Source organism: Myxocyprinus asiaticus, chromosome 2 (genome assembly GCF_019703515.2).
Source record: "Myxocyprinus asiaticus isolate MX2 ecotype Aquarium Trade chromosome 2, UBuf_Myxa_2, whole genome shotgun sequence".
Lineage (NCBI taxonomy): Eukaryota > Metazoa > Chordata > Actinopteri > Cypriniformes > Catostomidae > Myxocyprinus > Myxocyprinus asiaticus.
In genome coordinates this window covers 24240135-24254390 of record NC_059345.1, presented here as the reverse complement: position 1 = coordinate 24254390, position 14256 = coordinate 24240135, and the positions used below count along the sequence as shown (strand labels likewise).

Genomic DNA, 14256 nt, shown 5'->3' with positions numbered 1-14256 from the left:
TTTTTTAAGTATAGCCTTCAACATTACATGTTAAAGGGATATTTCACCCAAAAATGAAAATTCTCTCATCATTTACTCACCCTCATAACTTCCTAGATGTGTTGACTTTCTTTCTTCTGCTGAACACAATTTTTTTTTTTTTATCTTTATATCTCAGCTCTGTAGGTCCAGACAATGCAAGTGAATGATGGCCAGAACTTTGAAGGTTCAAAAAGCACATAAAGGCAGCATAAAAGTAATCCACACAACTCCAGTGGTTAAATCATATCTTCGTGAGAAACGGATCAATATTTAAGTCCTTTTTCACTATAAATTCTCCTCCCTGCTCAGTAGGTGACGATATGCATAAATAATGTGAAACGCCAAAAATAAAAGAGGAAGAATGTGAAAGTGGAGATTTAAAGTAAAAAAGGATTTAAATATTGATCTATTTCTCACCCACATAACATATTGCTTCTGAAGACATGGATTTAACCACTGGAGTCATATGGATTACTTTTATGCTGCCTTTATATGCTTTTGGCACTTCAAAGTTCTGGCCACCATTCACTTGCATTGTATGGACCTACAGAGCTGAGATATTTTTCTAATAATCTTTGTTTTTTCTGTTCGGCAGAAGGAAGAATGTCATACACATCTGGGATGGCATGAGGGTGAGTAAATGTTGAGAGAATTTTCATTTTTGGGTGAAATGTTCCTTTAACTTTCTGCTCATAAACCCTCTAGTTGGCATTCCCCATATACTTCAACTGGAAGTGTATTACAGTAAATGTGATTTATATATATAAACTGAGGGACGAGTCAAAATTATTTTCTTTGATCATCAAAAGCAGAGAGTCACAGATGCTGTCAACAGAATTTAAACTCGTACCGAAACTGGAACATTCGTATAAGTAAAAATAACATTCAGTGTTCAGCAAACTAAGATCAATAGAGCTCTCACCCATTATAGTCTATAAGCAAAAATGCATTGTCACTTCCTTCAACAGCATAAGAGATGGGAGTTCCATAGTTAACTGTGTCTGATGACCTCATCCAGAATGTACACGTGATCTGTGTAAGTGACGGCATGTGACCATCCATCATCACATAACCATGGATACCAGAAACTTCAAACTCCAGGTCAAACGAGAAGGGCATTTCTGTGTTTAAAAAAGTAATATACACATTTTTTTTTTTTTAAATGTAAGAGTACAAAAGCATTGGAATGAAAACAGATGATGTGTGCTTATCAACTGTAAAGCAAGAAGTTTAACAGTCTGTTGGATCATTTTAAAGCTGAAGTGTGTGTATTTTCTGTATTAAAATATTTTCTACTCTCCCAGCTTGGAGAAACCTATTAGTAAGCCATCTGTAGGTTGATTTCTCCGAAAGGTGTAAACAATGTGGCTCTTTGGTGCTATCAAAACATTGCTCTATTTGTTTGAGTAGCCCAACATAGCTACAGTGTGCCATTGGTTAAGCAACAAAGGCTTAACCAGTGGTGTGAGTTTGGGGTTGTACAATCTGTTTTGTCCGACCAGTGGAAGAAATTGGAGTCTTCAAAAAACCTGTTTGGAAATCATTATTTCTGCAGTTCCGTTTGATGGTGCTGCAGAAATTACACACTGCAGTTTAAGTGCAGCTGGAAATTTTCCAAACTCTTCTACGAACACATTTATCTAATTTAAAGTGATGCCCAGACTCTCTAATACTGTATGCATCTTTCCATGATGAAGATGATTTTTCATGATCTCTTTCTCTCTGACTCTGCTGCTATGCCATCTATACCTGTCTCACACCTGGTTCCGTTGAACCCAGGAGGGCATTGGCAGGTGAAAGTGGCCACTCCGTCCACGCATGTCGCGCCATTCAAACACAAATTGGGTTTGCAGTCATCTATATCAACCTGGCACAGCATGCCTCTGTATCCATTAACACATTCACACCTAACGGCAAATGTAAGAAAGTATGTCTGTTATCTAATACATAATAAAACAAATGAAACAACAAATACTCAATGCATTAAAAACATCTTCCTGTTGTATATGCATGAAGAGTTTATGCAAAGGCTTTCACACTAACCTAAAATTATTGACAGCGTCAACACATGTTCCTCCGTTCAGACAGGGGGCGCTGAAGCACTCATCGACATCGACCTCACAACTGTCACCAGTAAAGCCCTGAGAACAGGTGCAGAAATACCCACCCTCCAAATCTTTACAAACACCTCCGTTCTGGCACGGGTTTGAAGCGCACTCATTTATCTCCAACTCACAACGCGGACCTAGACGTAAATGACAAAAACTACATTAGTTGTGGTGCTCAGCATATAGGATCATTACTTACAATGGCCATATTGAAAAGCTATGTAGCTATGTGATATCAGAGAATTTAATTTAAGAGAATCCCTGTACAGGGTACTACATTATAAATAGCATAATATGTAAATGAACAGGTGAGGCAGAGGTAAGGTGCTAACCTGTGAATCCGTCTGGGCAGCTACATGTGAAGTGATTCACTTCATCCACACAGACTCCTTCATTCAGACAAGGTGATGAGCTGCATTCATTAACCTCTGCCTCACACAGCAACCCTTCCAGAGACAAAACAGATGCATGAACACACACACAGAAATGAAATGACATGACATGCTTAATCATGTCCACATATCAAAGATGAGAAACAATGGCCTAAATGGAAAGTGTTATAAGGTTCTGAGAATGAAGGTTGTGAAATACTGCCAGACTCTAATATTTAGAGACATCTAGATCAATCAACAAATAGTGAGAGTAAAGAAAGCCTTTAGAACTGAGTGGAATTTTAGGTTTGTTGTTTAACTGCTTTACACATTTAGATCCTAGAATAAAGCAATATGCCTCAATAGGCCATGTGAAAAAGTTATTTTACCATGGGTAAGGGGTGAAAAGCTAATTTCTACCAGTTTATTGCTTTTATAAAACAGTGGTAACAACACTTTAATTAAAGACACCAATGTTCAATAAACAGTTACATACACTCACTGAGTGCTTTATTAGGAACACTTGTACACCTACTTATTCATGCGATTAACTAATTTATCTAGTGCATTATCTAGTGCAATGCATAATCATGCAGATACAGGTCAGGAGCTTCAGTTAATATTCACATCAACCATCAGAATGGGGAAAAAATTTTGATTTCAATGATTTAGACCGTAGCATGATTGCTTGTGCCAGACAGGCTGGTTTGAGTATTTCTGTTAACTGCTGATCCACAAAAGTCTCTAGAGTTTACTCAAAATGGTGCCAAAAACAAAAAACATCCAGTGAGCGGCAGTTCTGCAGACGGAAACACCTTGTTGATGAGAGAGGTCAACAGAGAATGGCCAGACTGGTTTAAGCTAACAGAAAGGCTAACTCAGATAACCACTCTGTACAATTGTAGTGAGTAGAATAGTACCTCAGAATGCACAACACGTCGAACCTTGAGGCGGATGGGCTACAGCAGCAGAAGACCACATCGGGCACTGTATTAGGATCATAGTGTTCCTAATAAAGTGCTCAGTGCATGTATGTTACTATCCAAATAAATTCTTCCACCAATTAATATAGTTCATAAGCCTCACTATTAGCAGCTGCCAAGCAACTAAGCAATTTGGCACATTAACATAAAATGTGCGATTACAGGTGTAACAACAGCTTCAAAATTCAGAGTTGGAACTACTGTATCTGTTTTTTAACTTGGGTTTTGTAATTTCCCAGTGTGATTTTCTTTCAGTGCAGTTGAGTTCTAGTCATGTGCAGCATTGATTATCATGAGATGAGTGGTCTTTTCCTTACCTACAAACCCAGGCTGACATTGACACTTAAAATCTCCCATGCCATCTCTGCACAATCCTCCATTTTGACAAGGAGCAGAATCACATTCATTAATGTCACTCTCACACTTGGCTCCTATGATGGAATGAATAAACAAGCACTGGAAAAAACTGGGCAGTGATTCACCTAAACCACAGAGACTTGCTGATGTGAGTTGATCAGATTTTTACAGTGATTACCACTCTAGCTGAATTATTAAAAACACTTCAGTTTGCGTTGTCTTATTTCACACTTAAGCTCTATTATTGAGCTTATCAGCTTCTGTGATATGTTTTTATGTTTTGCAAAAAAAAAAAAAGTACAGTAGGTCAACTAAAAAAAAAGTTGAGAGTGTTCCCTAGAGAATTAGTTTTAGAGATTTCAAGAAATCCATAAACTGACTGAACTAACAGCTGGTTTTGTAAAGTTTCTTGTGAGTTATGGTTAAAGAGTCTCAAGTGAGAACTTGCCGAACCTGTGAATCCTGGAAGACAGGTGCATACATATCCGACCCCAACTTCCTCACAAGTGCCTTGATTTTGACATGGATTTAGAAGGCATTCGTGGAACATCTGTGGTAGAGAGCAGAGCAGACACCTTTATAAAGAAAAATATTCAACTATTTTATTCCAGCCCTCAAGAGGGTGCTGTGAAACCAACAAGTTGAACAGTATTTATCCCAGTCTCTTATCAACATCCCTGTGATTCTTGACATCAGAGACTCCCATCCACCACAGCTCATTTTAAGTCACTTGAGGTCTGGATGTACTGTAGGACAGTGGTTCTCAACCTTTTTAACTCCAAGGCCCCCTATTGTGGGAGAAAATATTCCAAGGCCCCCCATGTAGGCTATTCGATATTTATATTATAAGATATATCTATTATGAGATCTTTCCTCTGATATTTCTACTGTAATGATGGCAAAGCTTGTTTTTTTAATTTAAAAAAACTGTTAGCCTCAAGAGATTAAAACAATTAATCATAAATTTTATGATTCCAGAAATATCTACAACTGTATATTCTTCATAAAAAGCAAGCTGTTGAAGAGAGTTGTTATATTTTTAGCATTTTCAGTAAATTGAATTATATTATAACATGACCCCCTGGTTGAGAATCAGTGCTGTAGGAAATTCCTGACAGTTTTAAAACAGTCTGTCCCTGATTTACTTGCTCATCTGGTGTACTGACTAAGAGGATGGAATGTTATGGTCAGTTTTACAGAGACAGAGGTATATGTAAGCCAAACACACCAGGAACACATTTCAAAGATATACAAATTCAGATTCCAACTAGTGAGAGTAAGAAAGATACTCACCTGGCTACTGGCTTGATAATCATTTCTAACAACCACTTCTGGCACTGGAGTTGCACTTTCCTCTTTAGGCAAAAAGCTAGAGCCAAAACCTGAGTCAGACCAAGAAAGAGAGAAGGAAAGAAATAAAAAGTATAAGAAGGAGACAGGAATGAGAAAATGAAACAGACAGAATAAGCACAACACATAAAAACACATATAAAAAGATGTGAAAGAGGAGAATTTCTGCTGTCAAAACTGGAAAACATTATCCAAAGGCATTCATCATCCTCATCTTTTCCAGACTGAGGCACTTTTTCCCTGCGCATACAGAGAATCAGATTCCATTATGCGCATTGGATTCTCATTGCAAATCCTTTACACACCTAACCCCAAGACACAAACATGGGAATGGCCCATATACAGTATTCCACTGAAAACTGGTAAGTGAATGTGGACAACCTCTGCACACTATCATCTTGAACAAGTGATACTTTCTATCATATTATAAGTGAAATTTTTAAAAAAATTATGTTAAAATACTGTCCTACTATAGTTTAATTAGCAAAAACAACTATAACTGAGCCATTTGTAGGTTGACTTCCCAAAGTGTGTAAAAACTGTGGCTCTGTGATGTCTGTGGGATTTGTCTAGGGCAAGAGGGGGGCGGTAGGAGTGTTTGGGAAACCTGTTCAGAAAACAATTATTTTTGCAATTCCTTTTGTGCTGCCAGTGGCATAGAAATTACATACCATATTTTCCGGAATATAACTTGCCTTTTTTGTCATCCGAAAGGTCCTGCGACTTATAGTTCAAAGCAACTTATGTAATGCAATTGATGTTGGCCAGTAAAACACACTGTACACCAAAACACATATGCTAACACACAAACAGAGGAAAACCTCAGTCATACAGATGGTAGTAGCATTTTTTTAGTATCCCCTTTTTCTCCCCAATTTGGAATGCCCAATTCCCACTACTTAGTAGGTCCTCGTGGTGGCGCGGTTACTCACCTCAATCCGGGTGGCGGAAGACAAGTCTCAGTTGCCTCCGCTTCTGAGACAGTCAATCCACGCATCTTATCACGTGGCTCGCTGTGCATGACACTGCGGAGACTCACAGCATGTGAAGGCTCATGCTACTCTCTGCGATCCACGTACAACTTATCACGCGCATCATTGAGAGCGAGATCCACTAATCGCGACCACGAGGAGGTTACCCCATGTGACTCTACCCTCCCTAACAGCCGGGCCAATTTGGTTACTTAGGAGACCTGGCTGGAGTCACTCACCACACCCTGGATTCGAACTCGCGACTCCAGGGGTGGTAGTCAGCGGCAATACTCGCTGAGCTACCCAGGCCCTGGTAGTAGCATTTTTTTATTTGCCTATACTAAATATTTTATGCAACCAGTTACACGTGTTATAAAGAGATGTGGCTCATTTGTCATGTCTTTCATGAAACATAAATAGAATATGAAAAACGGTTGCACATGATTACTAAAAGCAGATGTTCCTGATTAAAACATTAAATACAACCTGATCAGACTTACCTTTTTTTTTTTTTAACCAGGTGCGACTTTATTTCCAGAAAATACAGTACTTCAAATAACTTACATACTTAATATCTTTAACTATTCAGACCAAGCATCAGAATCTCCAACATATAGAAATAGAATAGCTAAAATACAGTAAAGGCAAAGAAGCATACTGGAGCACTGTTGGATGGCTTTGGCTCCAGTTATGGTAGTAGTGCCATAAAAGGGGCAGGACAGGCAGTAAGATCGACCCTCTTCAGGCTGGTAATAATCTCTGGGGCAAGGATAACATGGAACCAAACCCGTACGGGAGAAGTGACCCGCAGAACACGGTACTGGGAAGACAAAGAAAAAGGGAGAGAGAGGTGAGGACTTTATTAAGGAGAGAAAGGGAAATATTAGACAGAAAGAGAAAGAGGGGGAATTGAAAGAGATGACATATCCAACAAGCCATCAAATGCATTAAGGAAAAACTGTTCAAGGAATTCTTAGGTGTTTAATAATGTGTTATATCTCACCACCACACTCAGCGATGTCCACAGCCCCTCTGTTAACAGTGGTAGTGTTGGGAGGGCAAAACATACAGTATTGAGAGCCAAAACCTGACTGGTACTCCCCTAACGGACAGGACTCGCATGTCTCCAACCCACTCTGTGATGAGCTGCCGGGCTGACACTGTGCTGGAAACATGCACACACATGCAAGTATGCAAACACATTAACACACAGAGACACACTAGGAAATACTATCTATATGCAAGTTTCTGCTAGAAATTACAAAAAGATAATAATTGTATCACTGTACCTAGTACTGTACATAATAATGGTAAATGTATGTTTGTTAGGTTTTAAATGATAAAACAATAGATATGCTGTTCAAAATTAAGATTTGTTACTGAAATACTCAAACCAGCCCATCTGGCACCAACAATCATGCCACGATCCAAATAACTGAGATCACATTTTATCTCATTCTGATGGTTGATGTGAACATTAACTGAAGCTCCTGACCCGTGTGTGCATGATTTTATGCACTGCACTGCTGCCCTACGATTGGCTGATTAGATAATTGCATGGATTATTGTTGGTGCCAGATTGCATATATATATATATATATATATATATATATATACACACACACACATATCACTTGATGGGTTAACCTTATTATTCAATTAATCAATAAATAAAGCTGATTGATTACCTTTGCACTCTGCCAGGCTGCGTGAATGGAGGTATGGAGTTGAGAAGCCATCTGGGCAAAGTTTACACTCCATCTGCCCTTCCTCATCCTGATATGACCCTCTCCAGCAGCTCTCACACTCTGCATACTCCTGGGAGAAATATGTCCCTACTGGGCATTGCACTATGAGACGAAACCAGCAGGGAGGTAAAAACAAATACTGTTATGCTGCCAATTCACATGTCATTGGGTGTCACCATTTTCTTCTCCTGAATCTATCAAGAGATACACCATTCAGATGAATCTAGTGCACTGTACAACTCACCACACATCCTGCCTTTGAGAACAGAGCCTGGCCGGCAGTAAAGTGTAGCTTTTTTACTTTCCAGGGATTTGAGGTCAGCTACGATCATCTCTGATGAAACATGGAAGGTGCTGAACGGCTGCTTGCTCAGCGTCCGCTTAAGCCGGTTGGTCAGCTGCTCAAGGGCTCTTAGCAAACGCTTCTGATTGACTATCTCCGCTGAGTCGTTCCTCGACAGAGGCAGTGGGATGCTTGCTGGGAAAAAGGAATGGTGTTGGAAGAAGTTGCAACTAGCTTTGGCTGAATAACCAGTTTGTGTATTACCCATAACAGTTACAATTATGAAGTGGGTCAATAATAACATCAGCCACAGGGCCTAACTGCTTAGCGTAATAGTTAGTATTTCTATACCTGTGATGTTGAAATTGATTTGTATCTTCTGCTCTCTTGTGGGGCCAGTGTTTTTGCGATGACGTTTGGTCCTTGTGTGAAAGGTATGCTGTGATGTACCATCTTGTTGTAAGTGTTGCTCTGGAGCAAAACCAGTGTCAAAATAAGTGTAGTCCTGACTGTTCTGAGAAGCCCAATTACTGCCCCATCCTCCAGGGCCTGAGGAGAAGCAAAAACAGAAGACAGAAGGAGATTTTAATCTGTAAGAAAATAATATAAGAATATAAGAAAGAATTTGGTATTTTAATCTATAAAAATACTTTCTATTAACTTTTTTCCTGTTAAAAGAACATCGTTTAAATCCTTTACATGAGCTTTCATATTTTTGGTGTATTAATGGAATAGTTCACCCAAAAATGAAAATTCTCTCATCATTTACTCACCCTCATATCATTCTAGATGTGTATAACTCTCTTTCTACTGCAGAGCACAAACAAAGATTTTTAGACGAATATCTCAGCTCTGTAGTTCCATACAATGCAAGTGAATGGTGACCAAAACTTTGAAGCTCCAAAAGGCACATAAAGGCAGCATAAACATAACACATATGACTGGTTTAAACCATGTCTTCTGAAGCGATCCATTTGGTTTTGCAGAGAACAGACCAAAATATAACTCCTTTTTTTACTATATATCTTGCTATTGAAATCATGATCGCTTAGGAGACCTCAGATTAGACGTCTTCGCAGGTCCACTTGGATCCAAAAACCCGAGGTCCAGACTGATATTAGTAGTCTCTGGTAATTTTAAATAAATGTGCTTTTACTGAATGGACCCGAGAAGACCTGAATTCTTTTAAAATATGCCAACTTTCCATTATTTGTTTCAGCCGTTTAACAATATTTTATTATTTAAAACAAATACATATTAAATGATTCTATGACAACATTATTATCACATTTTTTCTCTGTTACCTGTCAATCCGCGCTTCTGTGTGTAAATTACCAAACCCTCCTGGATACTGGTGCGTGCAGACTGTGCAAACATCGCTGCCTTTTACATTCGGGTCCAGTCGGGTTAAAAAAAAAATTGCCGTAGGGTCGGACTCAGGTCTAATTTTATCGGGTCTGTTTCTGGTTGGGTTTTTCTTTTTTTAAATTAATTTATGCATGTCAGGTTCAGGTAAGAAGTGATTCGGTCAGGTACAGATCTTAGGACCCAAAAATACCTCTACCTCATATGATAAAATTTATAGTGAAATGGAGATCTTTTCATCTGTTCTCACCCAAAACCAATTGGATCGCTTCAGAAGACATGGATTAAACCAATGGGGTCTTATGTGTTATTCAAAGTTCAAAGATTTGGTCACCATTCACTTGCATTTTATAAACCTATAGAGCTGAGATATTCTTCTAAAAATCTTCATTTGTGTTCTGCAGATGAAAGAAGGTCACACACATTTGGGATGGCATGAGGGTGAGTAAATGATGAGAACATTTTCAATTTTGGGTGAACTATCCCTTTAAGCATAATCAGTGCCAGACTGTGAATGTAAACATACTCATAAATTCCATGGATTATCAGTAATATAAATCTAACTTCCTGTTAGTGTTTTATTGGCCACCTAACAACTTAAAAAAACTGTTTTGGCTAGTTAAACTTGCAGGTAAAGCTCTTTATTTCCTCAATGGATCAGTTTATCACCAAGTACTAATACTTATCACTGTTTCCCTGAGGAAAAAGAAGCACATAAGAGACTCTTGCTGTAGTACAACTAACAACAATATAAAGCTAGTTCATTTTACTGTGAAGAGGATAAAGTCACTACACTTAAGCAGACACACTACACATAATGTATTGCTTACCAATTGCAAATCCATTTGGATAATCATAGTTATATTCTAGGCACTGCCCAGGTGCCATCATTTCCAGCTTACAGGTGACATCACCACCACAGATGTTAGGGACCTGTGGGTATTGTAAAAACAAAAAACAAAGAGGGTTAACAATAAATATTTGTAAGTGATGTGGCCACAGATTATGTGTATGTGTGTGTCAGATCTCACCATATCTTTAAGGATAGTGGAAAATTCCCCTGTGAAGGATTTTAGCAAGTCCAGATCGTCACAGCGGGATGCTTTAAAGAGCATCTCGAAGGGCTTAAAGCCATTGTTTGCAATCCTGTTCACTGCATACAGAAGATACATATAGAGCAAAGTCCTTAATATACATTCAAGAAAAACATAAAGTAAATAGCAGACAGGATCAGAGGGAAACTAGGTAGATTGTGTTTTAATCTGCGTATATACACTACCAGTCAAAAGTTTTGAAACAGGACTGAAATGTTTCTTAAAAAATCTTTTGACCTGAATGCATATGCTTATATAATTATAATATAATTTATTTCATTATAAAACTAAAATGTAATAAAAAAAATTTTTTTTTAATTGATGACTTGGACCAAATAATAAAGAAAAGCAGCCAATATGTGCCCAACATAGATGGGAACTCTTCAATACTGTTTAAAAAGCATCCCAGGGTGATACCTCAAGACGTTGGTGGAGAAAATGTCAAGAGTACATGTCTGCAAAATCTAGGCAAGGGTGACTACTTTGAAGATGCTAAAATATAACACAGTTTTGTTATTCCCTAGTTTTGATGACTTTACTATTATTCTAAAATGTGAAAAAAAATTATAATAAAGAATGAGTGTTTCAAAACTTTTACCGGTAGTGTGTGTACTGTAAGTAAAAGTGGAAATTACTTGAGAACAAAACTGAAAGACAAAATTTGATTAACAGTGAGGCAATACTCACAGGAGCAATCAGGTTTGTCTGGAGAGCGGGGCGGCTCCCAAATTCCATTATTGGCACAAAAGTAGCTGTGCACGGCATCCTGGGTAAGGCTGTAACCCTGTCTGCAGATCAGAGTACAGTTCACCCCCTCCTCCATCTTGGCACAGGAGAAATCCGCATTCACTGGCACAAATGGCTGCTCACAGGTTGATCCTGAGTTCAAAAACATTCGTCAGCACCAGGCATTTCATTAAATAGTTTATTTAACTAGAAACTGAATTAATTTAGCCCAGTTTATCAGACTGACTGATCAGTATTTTTTATTGTTTAAGAAAAAGTTTGTGCTTACATGAGACAAATTGGAATAATGGACTTTAGAATGTTTACTGGAAATGACACTTCTTCAGAGACAGCAACAAAACAGTTTTGGGATGTTAGCTTACACTAACATACCTTGTACAGTAATGATGAGTTCACAGGTACGGTTGTTTCCAGAAGGGTCAGTGGCGGTATAATACACTGATGTTTCTCCAACAGGAAAGACATCACCAGAGGAGTGAGTACTGGAGATATTCAAATGTGCTCCTGAGAAGAAGAAAAAAAATATTACCAAATATATCTATGCTTGCATCTGTTTGCAATATTGGAGACAGATCACTTCTGTTGTATATTCTGGCATCAGCCAATGATGTAACAGGTACTTTCACAGACATCACCACAGCAAGCAATGTGAAGCTCCACAAGGACTTGCTCTGGTCAACCACAAAGTCCTACGAAAGCGTGATACACTACTGTACTGTTTTTCATAAGGCCTGGGAATAACAGGCCTTGATGCCAGAGGAGAGTAATTGCTAGATTGTTTAATGACACAGAACTAAGGGTGCTACACTGCGGTCAGACAATAGAAGTCTTTCAAGAATTATATACACACATACACACACACACACACACATTTATTTGCATGCACACTCTTACATATACACACAGAACCCGCAGCTACTATAAAATTCTTGTACATATATCCACCAAAATAACGCTTTGTGACCACACTGAGGCTGCTTATCGACGTCACACCTCGTTGCCCCAACGTCAGCATGTTTTGTTTTTCCATGCCCACACCCTGACAGTGGGTTATATTTAGTACAGACAAAGCTCCCTCCAAAACCCACCAGACCCAGACATTTGTCAGACAGTTTGGAATAGCTCTGTAACTTCAGTCTGGAAATGTGTGTGTTTGTGTGTGTGTGTGTGTGTTGTGTGTGTGTGTGTGTGTGTGTGTGTGCATGTTTGTGGTCTGAACTGGTTAAGAACTAAATTAGTTCTCGTGCAGAATTTTCTCAGTGCATCTACATTTGTAGTAATGTATCTATCTTATCTTTATGTGTGTATTTCACCCATTTCTCTTAGCACTTTTCTTGTCTTTTAACTTTAGCAAATTTTTATAAACTCCATTCTCCACATCACATCATACACTTTTTTCTCCAATGAATTTGCACTGAAAGAATTATCAAGGTGATTTATTTGATCTGTTCACAAGCAACAATAAGCCTGACATTCCAATCCTTATTTGCTGCTTATGGAGCCCATACAATACATTTATTTTTATTTTTTTACTAAAATGTCCATAAATCAAACTATTTCCAGTCTCTGCAGCTACTGAAAAAGTGCAGGTGTCTGTGATTATTCTACTAAACATCAATCTCTGTAGGTACATTTTCTCATGCACCAACATTCACCAACTTAACTTAAACTTAACCTAACACTTTTATAGTTTTATTTGTATTTACCTGAATTGTCTGAAAACAAAGGCTGCTCCCAGTACACTGCTGTCTCTTTCCCTGTGGCTTTAACGGTTGGTGGTGATCGACATCTGTCAATCAAAGGGCGTTCCGTATCTAAAGAAACAAAGAGATGCATTTTAAGTTGTAATCAAATTAAACTAAATAATACTATATTTAAAAATTACCATCTTAGTTCATATTTGGAATCCAACCTCACCAACTACAGTAACAGTAAAGGAGCAGTTGGCCTTGTTTCCTGTACGGTCAGTTGCTGTATACGTGATGAGCTCAATCCCTATAGGGAAAGGCTGCATGGGGTTCAAAACAGGTGTCACACGCACTACAACCTGAAGAACAACAGAGAGAATGCAGTGTTATTAAGACCTTTTTAAAACTGCATTCAAGACAAGCCAAATAAAATAAAAAAAAGAAGAAAAAAGAAAAAGGAAAGGGAAGGAAAGAAAGAAAGAAAGGAAATGAAAAGAAAGAAAATGAAAGAAAGGAAAAGAAAGAAAGGAAATGAAAAGAAAGAAAGGAAAAGAAAGAATACAGTCAGACAGACAGAAAGACAGTCAGACGGAAAGACAAAAGGAAGAGAAAGGCAAAGAAAGACAGAAAAAGAGAAAGAAAGAAAAAGAGAGAAAGACAGACAGAAAGAAAGAAATTAAGAAAGAAAGAAAGAGGGGAGCCTGGGTAGCTCAGCAAGTATTGATGCTGACTACCACCCCTGGAGTCGCGAGTTTGAATCCAGGGCGTGCTGAGTGACTCCAGCCAGGTCTACTAAGCAACCAAATTGGCCCGGTTGCTAGGGAGGGTAGAGTCACATGGGATAACCTCCTCAAGGTCACTATAATGTGTGGTTCTCGCTATTGGTGGGGCGCGTGGTGAGTTGTTTGTGGATGCCGCGGAGAATAGCGTTGGCCTCCACACGTGCTACGTCTCCGCGGTAACACGCTCAATAAGCCAAGTGATAAGATGCACGGATTGCCGGTCTCAGACGCGGAGGCAACAGAGATTCGTCCTCTGCCACCCGGATTGAGGCGAGTCAGTACGCCACCACGAGGACTTAGAGCGCATTGGGAATTGGGCATTCCAAATTTGGGAGAAAAGAAAAAAAAAAAAAAAGAATAAAAAGAAAAAAAAGAAAGATGTAAACCT

At 38.6% G+C, this 14256-nt stretch overlaps 1 protein-coding gene across 6 annotated transcripts in view; it reads right to left on the bottom strand.

The window, feature by feature from the left end:
• svep1 (sushi, von Willebrand factor type A, EGF and pentraxin domain containing 1) overlaps positions 1-14256 on the bottom strand; it is a 114935-nt gene that overhangs the window by 42656 nt on the left and 58023 nt on the right. For all 6 annotated transcript variants that reach the window (XM_051720794.1, XM_051720804.1, XM_051720822.1 and 3 more), the window contains exons 9-26: positions 13316-13445; positions 13105-13212; positions 11771-11902; positions 11339-11530; positions 10589-10710; positions 10388-10490; positions 8544-8741; positions 8154-8387; positions 7850-8011; positions 7165-7326; positions 6820-6981; positions 5134-5222; positions 4294-4390; positions 3801-3914; positions 2462-2575; positions 2065-2266; positions 1771-1928; positions 944-1142 (exon numbers count right to left, since the gene is read on the bottom strand). In XM_051720794.1, coding sequence (XP_051576754.1) covers positions 944-1142; positions 1771-1928; positions 2065-2266; positions 2462-2575; positions 3801-3914; positions 4294-4390; positions 5134-5222; positions 6820-6981; positions 7165-7326; positions 7850-8011; positions 8154-8387; positions 8544-8741; positions 10388-10490; positions 10589-10710; positions 11339-11530; positions 11771-11902; positions 13105-13212; positions 13316-13445 — 2678 coding nt within the window. The remainder of the gene's footprint in view (positions 1-943; positions 1143-1770; positions 1929-2064; positions 2267-2461; positions 2576-3800; positions 3915-4293; positions 4391-5133; positions 5223-6819; positions 6982-7164; positions 7327-7849; positions 8012-8153; positions 8388-8543; positions 8742-10387; positions 10491-10588; positions 10711-11338; positions 11531-11770; positions 11903-13104; positions 13213-13315; positions 13446-14256) is intronic.